Source organism: Vitis riparia, chromosome 4 (genome assembly GCF_004353265.1).
Source record: "Vitis riparia cultivar Riparia Gloire de Montpellier isolate 1030 chromosome 4, EGFV_Vit.rip_1.0, whole genome shotgun sequence".
Lineage (NCBI taxonomy): Eukaryota > Viridiplantae > Streptophyta > Magnoliopsida > Vitales > Vitaceae > Vitis > Vitis riparia.
The window spans coordinates 2,070,354-2,091,026 of NC_048434.1; the positions used below are offsets into that span (position 1 = coordinate 2,070,354).

General features: G+C 34.9%; 4 protein-coding genes across 4 annotated transcripts; 2 read left to right on the forward strand and 2 right to left on the reverse strand.

The window, feature by feature from the left end:
* Window positions 1-196: 196 nt before the first annotated feature.
* LOC117912694 (glycine-rich cell wall structural protein-like) lies at window positions 197-3,072 on the reverse strand. Its single transcript, XM_034827376.1, has 3 exons — window positions 2,988-3,072; window positions 2,655-2,898; window positions 197-638 (listed from the first exon to the last, which is right to left on the reverse strand). The coding sequence occupies exons 1-3, from the start codon at window positions 3,070-3,072 to the stop codon at window positions 197-199; spliced, it is 771 nt and encodes a 256-aa protein (XP_034683267.1).
* LOC117913119 (pentatricopeptide repeat-containing protein At5g10690) lies at window positions 1,708-11,943 on the reverse strand. Its single transcript, XM_034828046.1, has 12 exons — window positions 11,694-11,943; window positions 9,413-9,595; window positions 8,745-8,877; window positions 8,047-8,144; window positions 7,700-7,861; window positions 7,523-7,591; window positions 7,055-7,190; window positions 6,359-6,591; window positions 5,677-5,754; window positions 5,157-5,225; window positions 4,579-4,755; window positions 1,708-3,629 (listed from the first exon to the last, which is right to left on the reverse strand). Exons 1-12 carry the CDS (start codon window positions 11,901-11,903, stop codon window positions 3,348-3,350), a joined length of 1,830 nt encoding a protein of 609 aa, XP_034683937.1. The 5' UTR covers window positions 11,904-11,943; the 3' UTR covers window positions 1,708-3,347.
* Window positions 11,944-15,668: 3,725 nt separating this feature from the next.
* LOC117913618 (F-box protein AFR) lies at window positions 15,669-17,463 on the forward strand. Its single transcript, XM_034828636.1, has one exon. It carries the CDS (start codon window positions 16,144-16,146, stop codon window positions 17,254-17,256), a length of 1,113 nt encoding a protein of 370 aa, XP_034684527.1. The 5' UTR covers window positions 15,669-16,143; the 3' UTR covers window positions 17,257-17,463.
* Window positions 17,464-17,914: 451 nt separating this feature from the next.
* On the forward strand, window positions 17,915-18,661 carry LOC117913592. The gene has a single exon (XM_034828598.1). The coding sequence runs from the start codon at window positions 18,189-18,191 to the stop codon at window positions 18,549-18,551; it is 363 nt and encodes a 120-aa protein (XP_034684489.1). The 5' UTR covers window positions 17,915-18,188; the 3' UTR covers window positions 18,552-18,661.
* The last annotated feature ends 2,012 nt before the right edge of the window (window positions 18,662-20,673 follow it).

The window sequence follows — 20,673 nt, forward strand, 5'->3', positions numbered from 1 at the left end:
AGGGAAGGAGAAATGTCGATGTATAAAGTGACTGTAGTTCTCTCTCTTTTGGTCGTGTGTTTGGGTGTCGATGCTAACTTGCTAGATCTCTGTGAAGAATGCCAGCCCTGTGTGAATGGGAAATGCCCACCTTGTATCAAGAAACAATGCTCTCCACCCCCATCAACCCCACCACCCCGAGGAATTCTTGCCCTACTCAGGTGAGTCCACCTTGTGTCAAGGGGATTTGTCCACCTTGAATTGGTAAGCCATGCCGCCCACCACCACCACCTCCACCAGTTCCAGTTCCAGCCCCTCCCCCTAAGGTAACTCCTCCTCCTCCTTCTCCACCACCACCACCACCACCAGCCCCAATTCCAGCTCCTCCACCCAAGGAAACTCCACCACCTCCAGCCCCTCCACCCAAGAAAACTCTACCACGTGCACCAGTTCCACAACCGCTACCCAAAGAAACCCCACCACCACCTGCTCCAGTTCCAGCTCCTCCACCCAATGTAACTCCACTACCGGCACCAGTTCCAGCACCTCCACCCAAAGAAACCCCACCGCCACTGGCTCCAGTTCCAGCTCCTCCGCCTAAGGAAACTCCACCACTGGCACCAGTTCCAGCCCCTCCACCCAAAGAAACCCCACCACCACTAGCTCCTCAGCCGAAGGAAACTTCACCTCCCCCACCCACAAAGTTAGATGGAAGCATTAAGAGGAAGATGCTGCAGCGTCCAAGCACCAACTAGAAGAGGCTTTACTCCCCCCTTAATATGTGCCATGTTCTAATGTAACCATCCTTGCTAATAAATTAATTATCTATGTGTCCTTGTGCTTCAGTCTGCAGTTATCCTCATTCCTCACATACAAATTAAGTGCATTACCATCTGCAACAAACTGAAACTCTAACACAGACACTACACTTCAAGTTTCATTAAATTCTCAGATATCAAAGCTGAGAAGCCGCACGTAAATAAATCATTCACAACAAGTCCTTTCAGTCACATACCATCCCCTGACTTATTCATGCACAATTAATTTCATGGCACACAAGACCCACTTCACCTTCTATGGTTGAGCCAAATTCAATCATTCTTCGGTTTGTGCCACTAGTATGAACAATGCATAATTGATTTCTTATAAGGATTTTCCTATGCCGCATGTTCAGTCTAATGGATCAAAGATGTGTTGGAAATTGAAGTTTAAAAGCAGGGCAACCCAACAGATGATCATAAAAATAAAATGACGAAACAAATACATCTCTACTCAGTCATCTGAAAATTTCGAAAGTTTCCTATGACGTATTTTAGGTTCCTGCATACTCTAGCACTTTTGTTCAATTTTTTTCATATATCCTTTGCATTTTTCATTGAACAAAAACATCAAACAGCTCATTTCCTAATTAGCATAATGTTCAGTTTCATCAGGTTTTGGGCTGAGTCAAAATGTCTTAGGCTAGCCACATCAATGGCAGAGCCGCATTTGTTCATGTCATCTCCTAAAATGAGACCCATTAAATAAGTCTATCTTAGATGTGTGAGGTTTGAATAGAGTTGGGGAAGCCACCATGGTTTCAAATATACTTTTAAAATTAAAATGTAGTTTCAAAGGAGGGCAACCTAACAAAACACAGATCAATAGTCACAAGAATAAAATGCAAGAAACCAAATATTAACAGAGAAATAAAACTATAGAAATCAAAGTTGTGAAGGAAAATTATTGCAATTGGCTGAAGGATGTAATCATTGCCCTTAAAGTAGAACTCTCGCCCCCAGTGAGATAATATCTTGGTGCAATAGGGTAAAAAATAATGGTCTACCTCTACGATGGTGCGTTCCAACCATGAACAGCAATACAACTACTCAAGAACGTTCCTTCAAAAAAAATGAATAAATATTACAGGAGGGAAATCTTAGAACAGTAGAAGATCAACTCTCTCTATTTTCCAAAATAGGGGAAGAATGGTTGTCTACCCACAAGGTTTAATAACCTGACTATCTATGATGGCGCACTCCAATCATGAACAGTTACACAACTACTCAAGGGCCAAGGCAAAAAAAAAAACAATTGAATAATGAGAAATAGAAGTTGCAGAACAGAAGAAGATCAACTCCCTATTTTGTAAACGGGCATGTTGTTTAGAAAACAACAGGAAATGTTAAGCTTGAAATCATGCACATGAGGCTACGCTCTCTCTACAAGCCTCTAAGGCTTAGATATTGGGATTCAATAAAAACCCCTTTTTGGCCCTCGCTCATTTCCTACATGGGACAAACTCCTGCTACCTTCCTCCAACATGGAGCTACCATACCCTCTCACAATTCTTCTAATAATTCAATTTCAAGTTACTTGAATTTAGTGGGTCAACTGAAAACCCATTTATCAGCAAACTCTGGAAGCTAAAATCAGGGAACTACTCCATAGTTGACCATGTGGCTTTGAATCTCCTGCTCAGAAAGTTATCAATGGTAGTAATAAATTGGCATAAATAGCCACAACCTGACTGATTAAATTCCACTTCTGAATTATATATGATGGTCTTGCTGCCTCTACACTTTACCACAATTGAAAACAACAATTAACCGAATCCCTTTTTTCCCTCTATAAATTGAGATTTCACATGCAGCTCTATACGCACAGCTACAGCATCCAGAAAATCAAAATGTCACCTTACCATGTTGTTGGGTGGCTCTTCATTTTGGTTGTGTTCAGCTGTTAAGGCTGATGCTGCAATAGCATTGCCACCACTGGCACCAGTGCTGCCACCAGAACCAGTATTACCCTCATGTACAATATGCCAGCCATGTCTGAGAGCAGTATGTCCACCATGCAACAATTTGGGATGCCCAGTTCCTTTGCTACGCCCGCCGCCACCAGTTGGAATGCCAGTCCCATCCCCTCCACCTATATCACCTAGAGATTACACAGACTGCCCACCACCACCACCCAAAACCCCACTTCCAACTGTAACCCCTACACCACCTCCATCACCTGGAGATGACACTGAATGCCCACCACCACTGGCCCACCACCCAAAAGGCCATTGGAGGGCAAGCTGAGAAAGATGCCGGAAGTTCCAAGCATCATTTAGAGTGACTACTTCGAGCTATTAGCAAAGCTTCTAGTAATGTATGCTTACGCATGTCTCTACTTCTAATGTAATGATGGTTAGGTGGGTGACGTTCTATGCATAAATAAATAAAGCTAGGGCTTCCTATGTATTAACGTATGTATTTTTTAAAACCTAAACAGAGGCTGCACAGAATTTTCAGACCAAGATTAAGGTCTGTAAAACAAGTAAGCTTCAGATCCTGGCTTCAATGAACGACCAAAGTACTCTCAAACTTTATCCTTAAAACATATCAAACTATACCTTGACATTGTTGCATTGTTCTTTTCTCCACAGGAAATTCTTGGCCTGGCATCTCTGATGCTATAGCCAGCTTAAACAATTGCTCAGAGGTAAAAACTCCAACTGCCCTCAAACTTGAGCTGTAAGAAGAACCATATAAATTGCTATATTTTACGACAACAACCATTTTGTACCTCTTCTCCAAAATTAGATCAGCCACTCGGCCAATTGATGTCGTGGTTGTAACACAAGGAGGTGGGCTTCTCATCATTGTCGAAACTGGGGCATCCAACTGCACAAGTACATGCAACAATATTTGAACACAATGAAGGCATCAGAAGTTGCTAATGCTGCAGATTGCAAGTGTGTAATTTAGAAATCTGGAACAATAATTAGCATGTAGATTATTCTGGAAAAAATTGCAATGAAGTGCCAAGATGGCCAGTTGAAGATTTAGGGACAGAATAAATGCATAACCTTGTCGATCAGACTTTATGTTATCTCAGAAATAACTTCCATTGATCTTAAATTTGTGAGATCTAAGTCCAAGATAATAGGCTCCCAATCTATATGTAGTGATTTTTGCAATGAGAAGCGCCTAGTTCATAGTTGCATCTAGATCCATGAATTGTGGGTTTCCTAGGTTGATCTAAGAGTAAACTAGAGGGTGTGCCTAGTGGGTTTCATGTAGAATGGAGGTACTCAACGATAAATGACTCCTGCCACATTCATCTGATGACCTTGCTTAGAATTTAATGCTTTGGGTCACAGGTTTCTGGATGGTGTTTTGTACAAGTACTAACATGAAGAATGGCATCAGTCTAGCTATTATTTTGTGTTTCTCTGGATAATTTCTGGTGTTCACAGCACATTTGACACCAAATAAACAAAATATCCTCAGAAGGGAAAAAAGACTTTATTCTTTTGAAGAAAACATTAGGGCACAGCCTACATCTCTGGCAACAAGCAAATAACAATGCTGCAGCATTTGAATGAACATCAGAAGAAGTCACATGTGGCATGATCTTGAGTTCCACATGAAAAGAATGCTTAAAAACCATTCAATTATAGGGGATCGAGTTCTTTCTTAAAGTAGCTTCAGATTTTCTTAAATATTAAGCTTATTCTGTTACCAGTTACTGTTTGAATACTTGAGTTCCCTAATTTGATTAGGTCTGAACAGGTAGTTACCAACTCAGGCAGTTCAAGAATTGCCAGCTGAAACCAAAAAGAGGAAGTACCTCTCTACAATCTTCACGGTGCAATAGCCCCACACAGCTGCCCCAGTCGTCTATAACAGGCACAACTGAATCCTTATAGAAACGCATCACTACTCTTTTCAAGTCCAAGGTAGCTAGTAGTGGCCGAGCTTCTTCAAATGGCATCATGATATTCTCAATTGGGTCAGCTGGTGATACCTGAATAGCAAAGATGAAGATATACGATTTAAAAAAACCCTCTGAGTCGAAATGGATTCTTAAGATATACCATAAGGACAGCCAAACAGCAGCATTAAGGAACATGACCCATCATTCAATTGCCTTATGACCAATAAGATCTTTGAATGGCATCAGAACTATAAATCCTGTATGGCTCGCATAGACACTTCTGAACAACCAGGTACTGATATTATCAGCCTTTCCAGGGACTACAGATAATATAATTGAGATAATCAAATCAGCTTAAATCTCTTGCATAAGGAATATAGGGGCCACTCATGGTAGATACACTTCCAAGCATCCAAAAGATTAATTATTAACACATACTTAGAACCTCTTGTGTACTTCTACAATGTGATACAAAGAAACACATTAGGTACCTGGGGAAGTAGGTAAGGACTGAACATTGATCTGGTGAAGCCCAACAATGCCTCTAAACGCACTGCAACCTGCATTTCAATGGCAGACAAAAGGTAGAAAGCATATTCAAGAAAATTAATCAGGAAGGTGATGATTAACAAGCCATCAGCAAAAGAATAGATCCAGGAAGAAGGGAATAGTAAATAAACCATCAATAAATTAAAAAACAAACAAGAAACACATCAAACCAAATTAGATGCATGTTAAAAGCAATATCCTCTAGAAGGCCCCCAGTAGATGTTTTCCAGACATCTATAAAATGCCTCTGGAAATTTTAAAGGGCACAAAATAATTTGCTGACAATCTCTTGAGGAATCATTCAGGACATTCTCAATACGACAAGGTCGTCATAATGTCTCCCAGTCTAAACAATGAACAACTTCTTCATTATTGAGTAACCAAATCAGCACTGAGAGATTATACAATTTCAAATTTCTATTTTTCCTTCACAATCAAGGAAATTAAAAAACCATTACGCACCATGCCTCCTCGACTTCTCCAGCATATTCCTTTCCATCTTGTAATAATATTTGAAAGATGGTGTGTAGCTGCATCAACCTGACCGAGCAGCCCAAATACAGCAACTAATGTTACAAAGTTCTCAAATTGCCTTTTCACATGCGCTAATAAAATTTAAAATAGATTATATAACTAGATCATGAAATCATCAGTGCTAGTACTAAAAGGATGCCTCAAGACTGTAACAGTTAAAATTACCTATCAAAAAGGAATGCAACAGTTAAGAGTGAGCAACGTACAAGAATTTACTCCTGGATGAGGTAATTAACCCTTTTAGAGATAAGAAAATCAGATACAAGATTAAACACCAAAACACAGCTTCCCCAACCCAGTAAACCCGAAAGCCATGACTCCCATATTTAGGTCCCACATCAAATTGCCTTCAAGGATCAGTGAACTTGCTCTGGGACTACTTTTGCATGATATAGTAGGATTTTTAACCCCATTAGTGTAAACACAAAATTCAAGCCCCTCTTCTCATAATCATAGTTATGTTGCACAAACACATTTTGTGAATTGCTGTACAAAATTTACTAATTAAAATCTTATCGTACTAGACATGATAAAGAATATGAGAACAATATACATGCTTGACATAACTGAAAATGGACCATCGTTGAAAACCATGTGTAAGAACAGTTACCTGACCATCATTCAGAGCTGCCTCCATGAGAAGCTGATCAGCCTCTATTTGAACTGCAGGAGAGATAGTTCCAGCGGAATCTGGCCTCATGCGCTTATGTAGACTTTTGACCAAATTGTAATCTCCTCTAGCAGCTAAAGCACTCATCATAGAAATATAAAGGTGAGGTTTTGGCCTTAGGTTGAAATTTTGTCCAGCTCGCTTTATAATTTCTCCAAATATGCAAAGGGCACCTAAGTATATTATGCACAAATATTTAATGATTAGAAGTGATAAGAGAATCATTTACAAATTAATTAAAAATTGAAACAGAGTTAGGTGCATAACCAAAAGCAATGGCAAAATAAAAAATTTAAAACAAACAAAAGAAATCCACTTCTTTATTTTTTTGTCCATCCAGTCTGCATAAAGGCCAGTAGAAAAATGTACAAGCACCACCAACATGAAACATCTTTTCGTAGAAAAATATATGTGAGCCTTAGCATGCAAGGGTACAAACTCAAATATCAGAACAAGAGCTCTACAGTTCCATTGCATCTACCAATTCAAACAACCTAAATGAGTACCAATGATCAAACTATGTGCCCTTTCAACCACCAAACAAATTTGATTCATCAAGATAGGCTTTAGACTTAATCCATAACTACCTCCGCTAACCATTGCCAGATTCAAAAGTAAATCACAAATAAAACATACCTTTACTTGAGCCACAATTTAGCAAGGCATCAACTATTGCAGTATACGCAGTTCGATCAACAAATAAATTATTGGATGATTTCATTTCCATCACAATCTTTTGAACTGAGAGGAGATCCTTGGCATGCCCAAAACCCTACAAAAGAGAGCTTTCTCAAAATTCATTGGAGAAACAACAACATTAAGTTTTAAAACAGAATGCACAAGAACTCCATTGCCTAATAGGAAATCCTTTGCTTGTAAAAGGAAAGAAATTAAGCAATATGCCAATTCAAATGAGAAAAGTTTACAGTATCAAGATACGGGAATACTTGATCACATGAGGATTGATTTATAATGGAAAAAGATACTGATAAGTAGCTTCTACAATATCAAGGAATACCATTCAACTGAAAACATTTGAACAGAAATTCTCTAAACTTCTTATTCATATAATTATATAATTGAATAAATGCAAGATTTACTCACCTTAAGTAATGTAGTGTAAGTGATAGCATCCGGGAAAAGATCAACATCAATGGTTTTCTGTGCATTTTCCTGAAAAAACAAAGGCATCTATGAAATCTTAGCAATTCTCTTTTTTTTTTTTTTAACATAAAATTAATGTTTAGGCTCTAAACTGGTTATGGAATACAAGCTAGAGACCTTCATTTCCTCAAAATAACGCATTGCGGTGTCCAACTTTTCAGTCTTCACACATGCAAAGATTAGAGTATTATAGGTGAGCCTATCAGGCTTTAATCCTTGTTGTAGTATTTCATCATGCACTGATAATGCAGCCATTGGAAAACCTGCAGTTATATACCCCTGAATGTTGAAAAAAATAAAACCCATAAACAAAAGAAACCTTTGTTGAATTCAAAAAACTACAGCTCAGAAGCACAAGTCCATGTCAAAAATTCTAATCCTGCAAAGTTCAAAACCAAGAAATAGAAGGGGAAAAAACTCTCAAATTAGTTACACTCTTACTGAACAACAGGTCAATGCAAAACCTTCATTAGTAAGTTGTACATCAAGATTGAAGGACTGCCATCTTCATGAAGCACAGAACCATAACGTGCCAAAAGACCATTAGCACGGCGTAGATCTCCTGTACTAAAACAGTGGAGTAAAGAGGCAGCTTCAGTAAACATGAATTTGAAATTACACCTGACCAAAATCAAATCAAACATTTAACTCACCGTACAGATGTAGCATGACAATACCCAATCACAAAAGGATTCAAAATATTCAATAAAATTATCTTTTCATTCTTATTGATGTCGTGGCTTCAGTACTTAAAAAAATATAGAAAAGTCCCATCAAGTAAAGTAACATCATGAAATTATTATTCAAGCCTCCATAATCATGATTGTGACAGTAAATAAAGTTAATATTATCATTTGATTAACATGATTTACTACAAACCCATTCTAAGTACTACATGTTGCATTCCTTTGGCTATGGTGTAAATTAAATAAATAATATGAAGCTTACAAACCATTGAATTAAGATAGAAACATAGCAACATAAACATTACTTCTAATATAAAACCTACCCCACCATTCCAATAAGTTGTAATTTGAAAGCCAAATCTTCAGTTTTAGCATGAGATTTAAAATATACAACTAAGAACTATAGCACTTCAAAGACCTAAGGGAAAAGAAATCCCACAAAACAATAAAATTTTGCATTGATCTGTAACACTGACCTGCTTCAGTAAGAGCATTGAGCAGACTACATACAAGAGGTGCTGATAACTCCGGACTTCCCACAGCAGTACCTTGTTCCACAGATTCAAGTAATTGAAATGCATCATCAATTCTTCGTGCCTCACCCAATCCCTTCAAATAATAAATTAGAAGCCAATCATGCTAGAACATAGACAAACCATATGAGTGAATATGTTATGGATACAAATTATGAAAAAAGGAAAATTTTGGAAGAATACTGTTCTGCCTACAGTTGTTAACACAGTGGGACTATGCAAGGACCATGAGATCACCCTGTTGCCTACAAAATAAAGTATGTATAGATCTTGTACAACTTGCCATATATAACAAATGTGACGTTGTACTTGCTAAACTAGTCATGGTTTATATATTTCTAGATAATCTTTCTTTGTAAAAAGATAATGCAAATACTCAATTTCAACAACCAACCCCATTCACTGAAGAGTTCACTACAGGGTTAGGAAACATTACCAAAATATGAAAATTGCCCATGCACATTATAAAGACATCATAACTAGATTCAGCAACCACTCCAATGGTGTTCTAGTTAATCCTCAATAGAACTCCATGAACATAATTTGTCCCATAACTTGTTAGTAATATGAAATACGCTAAGAATTTCCACACAAGACAACTATTTAAGTACCTTCAATAGTGTACCATATGTGACATTGTCAACCCCACAGCTCTCTGGTTTTGTCATCTCATCAAAGACCTTCAGAGCTAAATCAACATCACCACAGTGGACACAAGCCTCCATAACTGCATTCATCACAATGGTGTTCAGCTTCCCATGCCTTCTCTTGGCAATCTCAATTTCCTCAAAAATCTGAAGAAAAAAATGTCAGACACAATTCATTCCTTGAATTTTAGTATGTTTCCTTTTTTTCTTACCTAATTCTCAATAACCAAACAGAACATTAGGAAGGGAAACACGTCAGACAAAATTTATATTAAGAAGAGTGAATAAAAAACAGAAAGAATTGAAAAATTGATTACCATGTTTGGTTTCTGAGAAAGCAAAAGAAAATAAAATCATGAATCTTGTGCTTTATATTGTTTTACCTATAAAAATTTAGGAAATCAACTCAAGAAATCAAGATAGTATAATTAAACTCGGTTAAACCAGGTGTTAGTCAAGCTTAAAATTCCTTCTATTTTGAGCATTTCTCAACAACCTAACCAAGCAGTACTCTCCATTCAGTTGCAGAACAAAAATTGTGAAAACAAAACAAAAACAAAAAGACACAAATTTGAGTTTTATTTCATTTTTATTTATTAACTACAAACGTCAACTCCACAATGATAATTTTTTGTTGCTCAGAGAAACTATATACAATGAAAAAAGTCTCAGATTCCTACAATTTCTCAGATAGTGGAATCAAGCTCAATTAAATAAGGTGTTAGTTTTTTCCAGTCCTCCAAAACTTCAAATTCCTCCTATTTTGAGAAATTTCTAAACAATCAAACCAAGCATTACTCTCCATTCAGAGAAACTATATACAGTGAAAAAAAAGTCTCAGATTCCTACAATTTCTCAGATAGTGGAATCAAGCTTAATTAAATAAGGTGTTAATTTTAAACTTCAAATTCCTCCTATTTTGAGCAATTTCTAAACAATCAAACCAAGCATTACTCTCCATTCAGAGAAACCATATACAATGAAACAAAAGTCTCAGATTCCAACAATTTCTCAGATAGTGGAATCAAGCTCAATTAAATAAGGTGTTAGTTTTTTCCAGTCCTCCAAAACTTCAAATTCCTCCTATTTTGAGCAATTTCTAAACAATCAAACCAAGCATTACTCTCCATTCAGTTGCTAAAATTGTTGAGGTCAACTGAGCAACTATAATACTTTTATTACTCAAAAAGTAAACAAACTAAAGTCCAAGATTCTGAAAAATCTCTCACATGGTGTAAGGTCAGCTAAATTATGTGTTAGTGTTTCAAGTTCTTCAAAGATTCAAATTCCTTCTATTTTCAGCATTTTCTCGACAAGCAAACCAAGCATTACTATGCATTCAGATGCTCAACAAAAGGGAAGAAAACAAAACAAAACAAAAATTGAGTCATATTTTCATTTTTGATTCTTGAAAATCACAAAAGTCTACCTTCATTTCTCAGAAAGTAAACAATGAAAAGTTTAAGATTCCAACAAATTTATCAGATTAAACAAGCCATTAGTTTTCTCAACCTTCAAACTCTTTCAGTATGTTTGGCTCCAAGAAAGTACTAAGAAAAGAAAACAAAATGCTGAGGAAAATTATTCTTTCATGTCTATTTTTACCACACAAAATATCAAAAAAGAAAAAAATCAAATACAATTATAATTAGCTAGAAATTAATGTATTTTCAAATTACTCAGTCTTTACTGGTTAAAAAAACACGGCAATCCACATCATATAATTATAATTGGTTATAAACTTATGTATCTTCAAATTATTTAGTGTTTACATAGAAGAGTTGAGATACTTCAAATGAATTTTAAGTGATGTATAAGAATAATTTATTCACTTTAAATCTATTTTTTACTTTTTACCTTTTCTTTCCTTCTCCTTTTCCTCTCTGATTTTTTTTCCCCTCATTTTCCCTCAAATTCTCCGGAACCAAACATAGTTGAGCATTTTCTCCACAACCTAAACAAGCATTCCTCTCCGTTCAGTTGACGAACAAAAAAAAAAAGAAACAAAACAACAAATCGAGTCATATTTTCGTTTATCACTGATGCCAACTCAACAATGATAATTTTTTATTTCTCATAAAGCAAACCAAAAAGAAAAACAAAGATTCCTACAGTTACTCACGAACAAACCAGAAAAAACAACGAAAATTCCTCAAGCACAACAAAACTCCAAAACTCCAATCCGATTACAAAACTGAAAAACTGAGAAAAAATTAAAATAAAATAAAATAGACAAACAAACAACCTGGTCGAGCTGTCTCCTGCGAGTGAGCTGAACGATCCGCGAAGTGAGGCGTTTGAGATTTGGTTTGTGAGAGAGATTTTGGGGAACATCGGAAGAGAGCTTCCTGGGGAAACGACATCGTATTGGAGCGGATGAAGGAAAGGAAGAGCGAAGTCCAGAGGAGAGAACTAGGGTTCCGTGAGAAGACGAGAGAGCATTGACGTGCTGCATCGTCGTCGATGCAGCTTTTACATCACTCTGAGTGGATAATGCGAGAGAGCATCTGATTGCATGGCGCCTTCCATGATTCGAAAATTCTATTTTACCCCACGTTTTGCTCCTATTTTCCCTTTTTGCCCCTCCTTCTATTCAAAATTTCAAATTAGGCCTCTCCACTTCAAAAACAAATTCTATCTCCATTCTTTATTTCTTTGTTTTTTTTCTTTCACATGTCGATAATTTTCTAACTCAGCATACTTCAATAAATATTTTCAATCCTTTTCTATAAATATCACTCTATAAATATAAAAAATTAATATTTTTTTAATATTAATTTTTTAATTAATTTCAATTTTTTAATCTTTCATATTCTACGAATTATAATTCTATGATACCCTATTCAAAAAGTGGCATGATTTACGACAGAGTGAGGTGGTCAATTTTATTGATCTCTCTTATATGATCAAATCATTTATAGGCGATTGATGAAATGGCAAATAAATGGTGTTTAACTTTTTCAACATACCTTAATTTATTTAGGGATTTTATAATGATTGTAATTTCAATTTGGTAAATTTAACTATATTGATTGTTGTGTAATCCAAACTATTTCATTCCTTGTGACCATGAGACAATGATTATGAGATTCTTGATTTAAGAGTAAGACTACATGCATGTCACAATTACAAGTATGGAGTTAATCATATTTATAAATTATCCTAGCACACCCAATGTTGTTGAGTGTTGATCTAAATGTCACCATAAGGAAGTACATTTGTGATACTAGCATCATCTTTAAATCGTCCTCTCTTTATTTGACTCGTGTCTCTTAGTATGACATATGTCATTGGTTTTAACATTCGTATAATCTCCTCTAAAAAGGAATTCATTAACAAAAAAATCAAAAGGCGATTCAACTGCAAGTGCTGATCCCAAGAGATTTGATAGAAACAACATAATTATTGTTTCTACTCTAAGTTTCCCAATAATTACCACCAAGCGACAATAGAAGCTATCATTTCTAATTTTTACTTTATTCCTTCTACTATAATTTTACGCTTTCATGTTATTATTTTCTTCTCTATTTCATGTTACCAAAAGTTCTTATTCCCCTTTTAAGGTATAGTGGATCAATCAAAGTGAGGCCTTTGCCTACCCTTGCCACCACTCTTGCAATACTTTTCACCTTTGTAAAAGTATTATTTCATTGTTTCAACCTAAATACCATCAATGTTTTTACAGTGATAATGGTTATTTTATTGGGGAAAGGGTTATTTTTCTTATGAATACCATGTCAAACAACACTATTCCTATGACTTTGTGTGAGAGTGGAAAGGGTACGATGACCCTTGCTAATATTGTTTTTAATTTTACTTTCATTCTTGTTGTGGTGGTTTTTTTTTCTTTAATATTTTTAACGTCTCCTTCATGGTTTTGCACAATCCAAAGGTTAACAAGTAATCTACCTTTCTTATGATCAGTTTCATTAGGAAGTCAATCACAGTTCGCCTACTACTAGTTGATACTCAGTCAAAGTTTGTGAATGTTTTGTCTTGGGCATGTCATGTTTGATTCATGTCATGTTAAGATAAGAAATAATAAAAATTTACTCAACATGAATACAAACTATTTAATAATCGCATTAGGATGACCTAACATAAATATGAAAATGAATTAAATTAAATTATATATGAATTTATACAAGTAACCATTTTAATTCATTGAACTCGTCAACACATTTTTAACCCATTAAATATGCTAACATAATTATAACTCATTTACTGTATTTAAAAATTTACAAAAAAAAAAAAGTTACTTGCTTTAACTTTCAAGTTTTAATTTTTTAATTTTAATTATAATATGTTTATAATATAAAAAGTATATTAAAATTTTAATTTTACACTTGTTTATTATTTTATTTAGATTATAAAATATTTATGATCCTTATAATGAAATATATAACATTTTGCTTAGTTATTTAACTTGTTTAACTATATGCTATTTATAATTTTAAAATTATTTTTATTTTTATGATTTTTAAATATACAAACTCAATAAATTTATATGGGTTAAACTAGTCATAAATGGGTTGTGTTATAAACACGATATTTTGGTACCATTAAGTAAATAATTAGACAAGTTGAGCATTCAAACCGAACATACCGTTTATTAAACATATTATACAAGTTGATATACTTATGATATAAATATAATCAACTTGAACTTGTCTGAATGGTTAAAAGATGGTACACAAATATTCTTTAAGAAAATTACCATAAAGGATATATAAGACAATCTACATGTCTTATCTCACTTGATTATAACCTAACCATGATTATATTAGTAGGTAACCCAACTTAAGTAAAGTGCAAATCATAAGAAACCCTTTGTAGCCCCTAAAAAGGGTCATCTATCGTGAAAGATTTATTGCAAGATTCGAATCACTTTTAAGATAAAAAAATTTCAATTGCAATCATTACTTACCATAGTTTTTTTCATTCCCTATAGCTCTTATAATTCATTCTCTACTTTTGCTTTTAAACCTTTATTTACTTGATCGCCAAGTAGCCTCCGTACTTTTTAATTTTAAACTTAATTTATTTACTAAGTTGATTGTTAGAGGAGACTCATAAGTGGATCACATTGGTTGGCTTTCATTTCCATAATCGAGGTAGTGTTGTCATCCATCGTCATGTCATTAAATTTGATTCCACGTAAGCACCATCTCAATGCAAGTTACCATTCACTCCCTAGTCAATAGTTATAATCATTCTAATACCCATAAACCAAACTTTGATATAGGGTTGAAGAAGAGAAAAAGAAATAAAAATAAAGGAGAATAACCCCTTTAGTCATTAAGTATATTAACTATTAAGGAGGAGGGTTAAGGGATTTTGCCACCTCAGAATTAGAATAAAGCCTTCCTTTTTCTTTTTTCTCTATTTATTTATTTATTTATTTTATTTAAAAAAAAAACATGATTGGGTGACGTCACTATCAATCTGTCACAGCTCAGTGGGGCACACCTTAGAGCGAAAGCGTCCCGATTCCGATGATGGTTGGCCGCACTTCGCTTTGACGTGTTAAGCTCCTCAACATTATATGTGAAAATGACATATTTTTTATTTATTTATATATATAATTGAATATAAGTAAATTCTTATTTTGAAATTTTAACACCCATTCAAATTCACTCCAATCCTTTTCGCACATTAAATCAATTTAATAACTCTAATAATAAATAAAATATAAATAATTTACATGCAGATATACTTGTTCCATTTATTGATGAGTAATCCAAACGCTCCCTCTGCTCCGTGCTTGACACGGCTTTTGTTTTATTCCATATTATTGATTAAATAATAATAATAATATACTTTAATTCCTCTTTTATTCTAATTAAAATTTTCATATTTTTATTTATTTATTAATTTTATCTTAATATAATAAACTAAAATAATGAATGATACCCTAATAATTTTTTTTAAAAAAGTGGTTTATAGTTTAGGGATTATGAACGCATTTTTTTTTTATATTTTTTATTTATTTTATGTCCAATAATGATCAATTATTGTGATGAATTAATGCAACATAATTTTCTTTTCCTATTCAATCATCGAACTTGAAATGATATTTTTATTATTTTTTTAGAAACTAGAAAATTTTATTATTATTAAAAGTCTTAGTTTTTTTTTTTTTACTGGACTTATATAATTGGAGAAAAATGATAATTATAATTATTTTTGGACAGATGGAATACAGTAGTAGAGGGAGAGCTTTAAGATGCGATGGTGCGTCACTTTTCCACTAGTAAAACTTACATTAGAATTAAAAGCGCCGATCTCACCTCTCCAGTCACCGGCTGGTTCTGCTCGCCGTCCTCTCCATTCCCATCACCATCATCCTCGCCCAATTCCGGCAATTTCTTGACTCCTAGCGTTTGTTCAGTTCTCCACACAAGTCTCTGTCCTGCGGATACGGAGGATATAGTCACGTCACTTTGCGGCTTTTCATGCCCAGATATTCCGGCCACCTTCTAGAAATTTAGTCGCCTAGTAGCTCCAAAGCACCGCCTAAAACAGCATACATACCCACCTTTAACTGTTCTTCATTCTTGCATCTCCATATTTCTACAAAGCAGATCTTCTTTCGCCGTTTTCGTACGGCTGGTTTGTTTTTTGCGCTTTTGAAATCGTTAAACCACAACCAGGGCGCCATTTCTGGTGAGGTATTTCGGATCTGGGTTTTGGATATGGTGCGTTTGAGATCTTCATCGAATTCGCAAGAGAATGATGGGAATTCGGATGAGTTGATTCCGGGCCTGCCGGAGGAGATCGCCGAGCTGTGTCTCCTCCATGTGCCGTACCCCTACCAAGCGCTGGCTCGGTCGGTGTCGTCTTCGTGGAACAAAGCCATTACAGATCCTTCGTTCCTTCTCTCGAAGAAAACTCTATCGCTGTCTCAGCCTTATCTCTTCGTTTTCGCTTCCAGCAAATCAACGTCCAGGATTCAGTGGCAAGCGCTGGACCCGCGATCGGGCCGTTGGTTTGTGCTACCGCCCATGCCGTGTTCCGCAGCTGCTTGTCCACCGGGGCTCGCCTGCGCCTCACTACCAGAAGATGGGAAGCTGTTTGTTTTGGGTGATTTGCGCTCAGACGGAACGTCCCTGCACACCACCATCATGTACCGTGCGTCCACCAATCAGTGGTCGTTAGCGTCTCCGATGCGGACTCCACGGACGTTCTTCGCCGCCGGGAGCATCAACGGCAAGATTTTCGCCGCCGGCGGGAGGGGCCTGGGGGTCGAGGATTCGATACCCACCGTCGAACGCTACGACCCCGTGAGCGACACGTGGGCGGCAGTTGCTAAAATGCGCTCGGGTTTAGCAAGGTACGACGCCGCGGTTGTTGGAAACAAACTGTACGTGACAGAGGGTTGGACGTGGCCATTCAGCTTCTCGCCACGCGGCGGCGTGTACGACGCCGATCGTGACACGTGGCAGGAGATGAGCTTGGGGATGAGAGAAGGGTGGACGGGGATCAGCATCGTCCTGAGGAACAGACTCTTCGTGTTATCCGAGTATGGCGACTGCCGGATGAAGGTGTACGTACCCGATCACGACACGTGGCACCCCGTGGGTGGAGGTAGGTTCCCCTGCGAGGCGCTGCAGAGGCCATTCGCCGTGAGCACAATGGAGGATAGGATCTACGTGGTGTCACGTGGGTTGCACGTGGCAGTAGGCAAAGTACATGAAACAGTAGAGGCCTCTCAATCCCACCATCTATGGGTGGAGTGGGAGGTAATGGCAGCTCCCATCGCCTTTTCGGACTTTTCTCCCTGTAATTGTCAGCCGCTCTATGCTTAATTTTGAGAAAGCATTAATTTGTGTGCGTACTATGTAATTTTCTAATTGAAGCAGTTCTACAAATCATACAATTTGACGGATACAGTGATGGCTAAAGTATTTAAGGCCATTAGATACATTATACATTATTGTATGACTACTCCGACTTGGGAATTGGGACCGGACAGTGTGGTATTGGGCGCAATGTCTACTGCATTATTAGTAGTACTGACATTCAAAGTCAGCCAATAATGTTCTAACCTTTCACATGTAAGCAGGCGGTCCTTTTTTGAAAGCCTAATCCAATATCATCAATTTGGCCTTTAGCCTAACCTTATTTTTATCACTTAGAAAATTCTTATTCTTTATAACATATACAAAAATAGAAAATTTATTTATTTCTTTATTTTTTAATCTATTTTCCTATATATATATATATATATATATATATATATATATATATATGTTATTTGCCCTGTATTTTTCATTCAAATATAAATTAAATCTAAATTTTTAAATAATTTTCATCATACTTTATTTTTATTTTATTTTTTTATGTCTGAACTGCCTGGAATCGAAAGAAAAACAAGAGAATTATCCTATGAACCATCCATAAAATTTCCATGGCACATAACTTAGTGACCAAGTTTATATGGTCACTGACCAAGCTTTCTCAACAGCTGTAAGGCTAACCTAACATACATTGTACCATGTGTCATGACAACCCAATCACAACAGCAATATTCCACCCCATCCCAATCACCCTCATCATTGCTTCACCACAAAACGACACCGTTCCTCAACTGTCAGTTTGTCACAACGACACAATCACCTGCACAGGCGCTTTTCCTCGTAAAACCGAGTTGTCTCAGAATCCACCTGGACTCCCTCTATAAAACCTTCCTTAAACCCTTCCACTTCTCTCCATCTGTCACTCAACATTCAACAAAGAGATGGGAGCAAGAACATGGTCGGCGCTGACCCGAGTAAGAGCCGCAATGAAGAAGGTAGCCAACCTTCTAAACCTCAACAGAATCCGATGGCGCCTTGCCTCGCATCTGAGACAGCGCTCGTTGCAGAGGCCAAGGCGCCTGAGCTTCAATGATCGACCCGGGTTGATTGGGTGCGTAGACGACGATTCAGAGACCGAGGAGAGCGGCTTGGGGAGTCGACTCCTGAGGGCTTCAAGCTGCATTTCCGATCAGGATGACGTAGATAAGAGAGCCGATGCCTTTATTGCCAACTTCTACAGGCAGCTCCGCCTGGAGCGACAGGTCTCTCTGGAACTAAGGTACCGCAGAGGGAAGAGCTTTTAGAGTTATGAAACGAGTCCATTATAATTTATGCAGTAATTAATTAATGTATTGATTATTTACGGTTGGTTGAGATTTTGATTATTAATTTTAGTGCATTATTGGAAAATAGTTGTAATACAATGAGATTGAAAATAATAATGTTTTAATATTTTTAATTAATTGACTAATAAAATTGATTTGTATTTATTATTTGATTTGATTATGTTATTTAATTTTGTATGCATGGTTTGATTTATAGAAAATAAAATATAATTCAAATTAATTAAAAACTTATATATATTTTCAAATTAATTTATAATCTTAGAAAAGGTGAAATGAATTTATTAATTATAAATTTATTATCCTTTTTTTTCTCTTAAATTTTTTTATTAGGGTCAATTATAGAAACTTGTGTATTAGTACTTTATAGTGATAATAACGTAGTTTATATTATTTAATTACAAACGGAGACATGATTTAATTAGTTTTTCAAAAATAAGTCAAAGAGCTTTTTTATTCCTATATAATTTTCACATATATGAAAACGACTTTACCTTCATTTTTCTCCGAAATTAATAATTAACATCTTATAAAGTCCTTATTGGGTGAATATTTTTCTATGGAAAAATAAAGCATTTAATAAAAGTCTTTTGCTAATGATTTTGAGGCAACCTTATTTATGATTGTTGAAGAATCCTTTCATGCATTATGTTATGATTAGTATAAACCAATTATCATGCATACCCTTGACTTTTTGGGATATCTTTGAAGTGTGTGACAAAATCTTTCATTGGTACAGAGTAAAATGTTAAAAAATTCATTTGTAATAGGCAATGTTATTAAGAAGTTATTTCTTATGATTGAATTGTTAGCTAAAGCAAGATTTTGTAATGCCTTAGGGCATCTCATTAGTAAGTTGTCCTATGCCGATTCATCTAATTATGCTATTATCAATCAATTTATACATATATGCAAAATATTTATTATTATCATAGTTGATCCTCAAAAAAAAAAAAAAAAGTATCGAATCAAATATATACTTTGACTTTCTTATACTCAAACTTTGACTTGTAAACACAAAAGTACTGTAAAAAAAAAAAAAAAAAAATTATATCAATGAAATGTTTATTTTAGAAACTCATAAATATTTTTATTTGGGAGTTATTTTATTTTATTTTATTTTTAAAATTTTCTATTGTTAGGTTTTTCTTTTCCTCATTTTGGATATTCTTTGTACCAATATGTGACAACCATTATTAATTAGAAAGTCTTCCTAACATCATAGCTCCTAGTTGTCTTGGATTTTGTATTACAACTAGACCATACACACTAATCCAATATTTCCAAATTATATTATTTAAGATATGTAAACATTTCTATATTAAATTTATTACACGAGTTAGAAATGTCATTTGTTTTTCTATTTTTTCATAACTTATTATAAATTTTTTATAAATAGAAAAAACTAAAATATTTTGTTTTTTCTAAACGAAAAAAATAACATGTTGAATTTTTTTTTTTTACTTTTTAATATTTAATAGAAATAAAATATTAAAAAAATAAACAACTTAATACTTAATACTATCAAGCATTAAAGTTTTATTTAAAATTAAATAAAAAATAAACACCACAAAAAATATTATATTATATTTATAATTAATTTATCGTTGTTTAAATCATTGTGTCTCAATTCTCGAGACGTCAAAAACCCTTTTATAAGTTTAATAAGAGTTTCTATTTTGTTTGATGTGCTTATAGCTTAAAAAAAAAAAAAGTCAACATAAAAGTTAATTAATTTTGTTTAATGAGCTTATTGCTTAAAACAAAGTCCATATGGAAGTCAGGAATTATTATTATTATTTTTTTATAGAAATTCCATTTTAATTTATATAAAAATTTTAATATTTAATAAAAATTTTACAATACTAATAATAATTTTTTAAAAATATAACTTTAGCTTCGAGCAAAATACTAAAAATTTTCCTTGAATACCTTGCCCTAATATTTATTTATTTTATTTATGTGATTTGAAATACGTTTTATAGTGTTTTATTCAAAATATTTTAAATGAAAGTAATTTATAGGAATGTGTTTTTAAGAAAATCAATTATCAAACGATTTTTTATAAAACATTGTAGGTGAT